This window comes from Zerene cesonia, chromosome 27, assembly GCF_012273895.1.
Source record: "Zerene cesonia ecotype Mississippi chromosome 27, Zerene_cesonia_1.1, whole genome shotgun sequence".
NCBI lineage: Eukaryota > Metazoa > Arthropoda > Insecta > Lepidoptera > Pieridae > Zerene > Zerene cesonia.
Genome location: NC_052128.1, coordinates 4,560,136 through 4,566,664, shown reverse-complemented (window position 1 = coordinate 4,566,664; position 6,529 = coordinate 4,560,136). Strand labels below are relative to the sequence as shown.

General features: G+C 34.1%; 1 protein-coding gene across 2 annotated transcripts in view; it reads left to right on the top strand.

Annotated features, from left to right (window-relative positions):
• Nucleotides 1-2,588: 2,588 nt before the first annotated feature.
• The window catches only part of LOC119837318 (cyclin-dependent kinase inhibitor 1-like), a 36,995-nt gene continuing 33,054 nt past the window's right edge, over nucleotides 2,589-6,529 (top strand). Inside the window, exons 1-2 of one of the 2 annotated variants that reach the window (XM_038362839.1) lie at nucleotides 2,589-2,699; nucleotides 4,009-4,450. In XM_038362839.1, the coding sequence (XP_038218767.1) occupies nucleotides 4,021-4,450 (430 nt within the window). In that variant the 5' untranslated portion in view covers nucleotides 2,589-2,699; nucleotides 4,009-4,020. Of the gene's footprint in view, nucleotides 2,700-3,767; nucleotides 4,451-6,529 lie in introns of those variants that run through there. The other variant, XM_038362838.1, reaches the window with a different exon arrangement.

The window sequence follows — 6,529 nt, the reverse complement described above, 5'->3', positions numbered from 1 at the left end:
GCTAAGTGCGAGTCGACGTCGCAACACTACAGATACAAAGCAACAATCCGTACAATTAAGCAACTGTAAAAAAATGGTCACCCATCCATTTTATGACCGTGCCAACGTTTCCTAACATCGATTTTTATTATTTGTTGTTATTATAACAACATAAACACGTCACCATTTCTAAAAAATTTCAACCGTCTTTATGTCACAGTTCATGAGCTACAGCCTGGTGATAGACAGACGTACAAACAGACAGACTGATATCGAGTCTTCGTAAAATAATACCGTTTTCACATTTGGGTACATACAGTACACTAATAAATATAAAATGCAATTTAACATTTAAAAGAAGGTACCTTCAACAGAGCCTAGTTAATGATTTTAATTTGAGTTTGAGTAAATACTTACTGTAAAATTAACTTCCATCAAACCAGGTGGCGTTGCGTTTTTGTGCTTGGCTGCAAGTAAATGTGTTTCAGATCAATCATTCAGGGAAGTAAGAGGAAGTGAAAAAAATTAACCGCCTGTACGGTTGTTTGTAGATACGTTACTATATTTTGGTGTTTATTTGTAAAAATGGAACCACAGATAATTAAAATGAGTGTTGTCGTCTATAAGTACCTTATAGGCTATGGTTACATCTACTTCAGTAGTCGAAACGTAAATAATATTGAATAATGATATTACTTCAGTGGATTGATAATTGTGAAATTAATGGCGAAAAAAGTATAAACCAAATTATAAATATTACTAGCTGCGCCCCGCGGTTTCACCCGCGTTATTCCGTAACCCGTAGGAATATAGGGATAAAAAGTTGCCTATATGTTATTCCAGTTGTTCACCTATCTACGTACCAAATTTCATTACAATCAGTTCTGTAGTTTTTGCGTGAAAGAGCAACAAATAGGATAGGATTTATTCTAACTAAAAATACTTTAATTTCCTGCTAATATTGTGAACGAGAAAGTAGCTCTGTCTGTTTCTTCTTCACACGTAGACTACAGAATAATAAGCCTAAACCACTAAAGCGATTTGTATGAGAATTAGTAAAAATATAATTTGGGATTTTTATCTTCGCGTATCAATTCACTCACAAGTTATATTATGCCATGAAACTCCGGGTCTATCCCCCGGGTTTATCTATATTTTCCTCTGAGTACGCGGGCGAAGCCGCGAGTGAAGAACTAGTTTTCTATAAAAAGGAAAACCTACCAACCCAAATAGTTTACACGCAAGTAGAAAATGTTTATTTAAATCCAAAGAAATTACCGCAAAGCTTGTTTTTATGTGCATCTGTCGCAATCTCAGCCATAAAAGCACCTGCAGTGAAAGAACTTTTACAAACATCTGCGTACGCGCAACGGAAACGGTTTTTTGTTGCCGCGGTTTTACCGCTGATTTCCGTTAAAAATAGGTCAATAAGTCACCAACGTTAAGTTCCTAATCACGGGAAATGTGTTTCAAATATAATGCTTAAATAGATACAAAAAAAAGTAACTACAAAACTAATTATAACGCGAACCTTCTTGAACTTCCCAAATATTTCTTAAATCAAAACATTATATAACAATACTCAAAAAAGGATTCAAAGAACCATGCGCAATTTTTCCTTTCTTTATATTCAAAATATGTATAAATAACGAATTGAAATTCAACGTCAAAAAATTAAAAAAATCGTCATTTTACAGACACGCGTGAAAAACAGATATATTATTACATTAAAACCGTAATTAACAGTTCTCAAAATAATAAGGTCTTTTTAAAAATCAATTCATGATCCACAAGTTTCACCATTATTTTATTTTCCTTCATCACCAGAAAATAAATTTCACTCTAAAATTAATATTTGAATTTCATAATCATTATATCTAAAAAGGCGCAGACCTAAGTACAGCTCATCTAGTCTGTAGACAATATTATAATATTGAAGCCATTTTAAATAAATGATTTTCATTTTTTTATTAATTATACTACTTAAGCATCTATTATTATAGTCATACATCTATTATTATAGTATTTGGTTCGAAATAAATCTAAAGGGTTATTAAATATGTTTTTAAAGATCATAATCCAGTAACTATGTTTGTGATTATATTTTATACGATTTTTTTTACAACCCTTATAACAAAAGTTAACATCAATAATGAATACATCACCGAAACTAGTTTCCTAATTCATCGAATATGAAAATTGATAGAACTGATTTAAAGCCTGATATTAATTAAATTATAGAAGTAATTCTAATAATATAATATATCTCACACTTATAACCGATATTTATAAAACTTTAAATTAAGAAAAACCTAGTGAAAACCATATCATGTTAGAACAATTATAAACATTACGTGCGTAAAGTGTTAAAATTTTGCATCGCAGTGTAAGTTTCAGCTTTGAAAGCGATACAATGCTATAGAAATATGATTGTAAAAGCGGAAGCCGAGCCCGCCAAGCATAATTTTCCGTAACAAAACTCATGAGCGCGCCGGAAAGTCGCGTTTATTTCCCGCCATCCGGTGCCTCGACCAACCGAAAATTGGCGCCTAAAATGCTCCGGCCAATGAAACAACTGGCCGCCATTTTCAACCAATAGCGTCCGATCCCGCGCTCGCGCCATCGCGTCATTCTCACATCTCGAAAATTAGTACGGCAGTGCAGTGAACCCCGACGGTAAATTAGTGATTTTCCGTGAAATTTCATATAAAACCGCTTAGGTATGTATCTTGAGTATATTAATTTGGAAAAATATAACTTAATCAATATAATTTTCAATAAATAACTCAGCCACGTTGGCCAAAACAAATAATATTTCGTAATTTAAACTGAGTAATAGATAGAGAAAAATGAAATTTTGTTCGTAATACAAAGTAGATATTCGAAAAATAATAAAAAAATAAATTCATTTTCAATCAATAAATATTTATGTAATAGAAAACAATATCAGTTTATTTAAAAAACCAAATTGTACTTAATCCGATAAAATAGTTCGATATAACTCGACTCTCGGCTTGGCAAAATGGCGGCTACATCGTGAGCTGTATCTCTTGTCTCTTTCTACATGGATCGATTAAATGCGCGTGCGATGGAGATAGATATACTTTAGATAAGAAGTTTCAACATTATGCATCACACGTAACTAGACACGTCTTCGTTCTTCGTAAACAAGTGAATCTCGGTGTTGCCATTGAGAGTGTTTTTATATTACCAATAAATTAAGGAAATAATACGTTGAACTAAACAAAAAAAAAAAAAAAAATACCAAAACACTTTATCATTGAATAAACTAATGTTTTTCCTAATTTTATTAACTTATGCATTTAACATAAATTGTTTTATTGTATATGAAAAACTGTATTTCTATTTTTTTCAATTCTAAAATTAATACTTTTTGTTGCAACTTTAAAAAAAATCGTACTATGGAAAGTACATTGTATTTTTATAAGTTATTAATTTAATTTATTAAATTTTAATTCAAAATAACTGAAGAAGTTATGCTAAGTGCACTATTTTTTTTATTATGTTGTAGAAAAAATATATAAATAAATAATTATGTATTTATGTACTGCAGAAATAATTGAGTCTATAATTTAATACATAAGCCATAGTGAATGCTTAAATTGTTCATAAAAAAATTAAAGCAATAACAATATGCCAGTTGTAGTACCATAATCCGCCACCGATTAATATTTTACGCCCACAAAGGGAGAGTGAACTAAAGGCACGGTATAACTAGTTCATGAAGCGCGACACTAGCGCCACACCGTGTCGAGTGGGAGCACTAACCGCGACGCGTTGACCGTGCAGGGCAGGGAGCACACGCAAGCCGCGACGCAACTTACGCGCAGGCGCACATCGACCTACAGTCGAATTTTTGCCCTACGCGCGTGCGGACGTATTCCTAATCGCCGCGCGTCGTCGCGTCTTACGACTTGTTTACAAACCATTACCCAATTAGTATTCTTATTGGTGCGTGATGAAACTCTAATACGTGTGTAACAGAACTAAATTGTTGTTGTTTGTTAGGCGAAAGCGTCGATGCGATCGGGGTGCGTCACTGTGTTTGGACCGAGCTTGAAGATGTCTACGTTGAGTGTGAGGGCTCCCGGCCTACAGGCCACTACAGTGCTGGACGTTAGGTCGTTGAGAGTGCGCGGATTGACCACTCTCAATACGGTGCGAAGAAATCTGTTCGGCTGCACGGACAGAGAGGAGAACCGGCGATTCGCCGAGAGAGAACTATCCCGCCAATTGGATTTGGACAGCCAGCGATGGGGCTTCGACTTCGCAAATGAAAAACCTCTACCGGGCACGCAGAGATTCGCATGGCAACTCGTTCCAGCTTCAGCCATCCCGGCTGCGCTACGACGAGCGCCGATCACCATAACAGCACAGAAACCAAACACGCCAGCTAAAGAAACTAATGTATCCAGCCCGGACAGCAATAAGACTCAAAAGAGAATAACAGGTAAGTTTCACTATTTTAACCATATGCATTTGTAGATAACGCAATAGTTTATAAAGTAATTACACGGTAAACAATATTATCAATTTTATCGTTGTTATGCGTCGGGCTATTGGCGGTTTGTCTGTATGTTTACATAGCGATAACAAATCTACGAGCACTACGTTATTACACTAAACTTTATACTTTGACGACATTTAGTGACATTGGCATGTTTGAATTGCCATTTTAAAAACTATTTCATTTTGTTGTAAATAGATCCAAATTATGACTAACGCAAAAATTTAAATATACTGATAAATTTACAGTGTACATTTCATAGAATGAAGATTGATTTTGGAAATAAAACTAATATTGTGAGTCATAATATACATGATAAAAGATTGACCACAATAACACATAGCAACGCACTTAATAACCAAAGGTGACCGCTGTCCGTGTGATTGACACTACTACAAGGCAACTGCCAGACTCTTTGTTAAAAAATCAATCAATCCATCAAATAATCTCTTCAAACATCCAATGTTTCTTTATTTATCTCGGTGTGTTTTAATACAGCTCCAGTATGTGCTATCTAGGTTTAAACTCGCTAGACTAGGCGGCGGCGTGTTAGTTTGTAGTACTAACATAAGTCGTAATTCGTTGCAACAATGTAATACCCAGTACACATATACAATACGTAATAAAATTGTTATAAATAATAACATTTGGACTGAAAATACAAGTCGGAACAAAACAATAGTATTCATAAGAAATACACAAGCAACTCTCCCGACACACACATGAATCGAATTGATTTATTTTTTTGATTGGCAATCACACAAAAACAACATGAAATTTTTTGTTGTATAGCATTTTTTATTTAATTTTTCAATAATACTAAACATTATTAACTGAAATTCGGATGCAGGTGGTCTCCAATATCATAATATTACAGCCAAACACTAAAGTTAAATTATAATAATCTCAATTGGTACGAGATTCGTTTACAAATTGCTAATATGTACGTGCTAAATGGCCAGCAGCCGCAAACTGAAAGGTGTCCCATTCGACTATCTGACACTAATTACACCGAACCACCAACGTCTATAAAAGCATATACATATTGAATAAGCGATAAGACGCTATCGTGTTTCTAGACATGCCCACTTACATCTCATTGTACACACGTACTGTATCGTACCCCATGTAATCAGTTTTTTATCGGCCAAGGTGTTAATTCTTAATTCGCCACCGTCATTAAAAATTAAGACTAAATCATTTCTTTATTAATATTTAATAGGACTTCCTCATAGGGCGAGGTTGGCAAAAAGTGTTTAGTTGCTTATTATATTGTTTTTATGGGCCATTGCAATAAACCCTCTGCTCTAATGACTATAGTTACAATGAACGCCATTTGGTTCAAAGATGTCGATTTTTTATGATTAACGCCATTAGTCATTAAAACTCTTATTGTTATTTTATTATATATTTGAAAATTATCGCAGTGTGACTTGACCTGGTTACTTGTATAATTGTTTTTATCCATAAATTCGCACATAACAGTATAATTTTAAATTAATTAATGGATTATTATCTATGCCATATAATACAGCTACTTGTTTTTCAATTACAGCTTAATTTGACCTAGTTTCCGAGCATTTGTTTTGACATAACGAACGCGTTGCCTCCCACACTTGTCCTCTTTTAGATTACACATGTGGCCCATCGTAAAAAGGAGATAATAATAAAATACTACGTAAACACTAGCGTATCTTACGCCCATATCGGAATCGCTTGATAAAAAAAAATGAATAATTTTCAACCGCTTAACCCGATAGACGATTATTCTATATATTTCGAAAAACGAAGCGAAATTTAATTCAGCGTTACGCAATCAATATATTGTAATGTTAATCGAAGTGATTCATTAAGAATAATCAATGTATTATAGTACGCTGGTAGGCTGTCCTTGTCGCACCCACGCGCCAATTATGTTGCGTCGCTGTTACACGCGTAATTTTGTTGCAACGAGCAAGATGGCGTCGCCTGTTCAATTTAATTGATCTAGGACGACAAATTTAAATTAAGTTTTAATTTCAC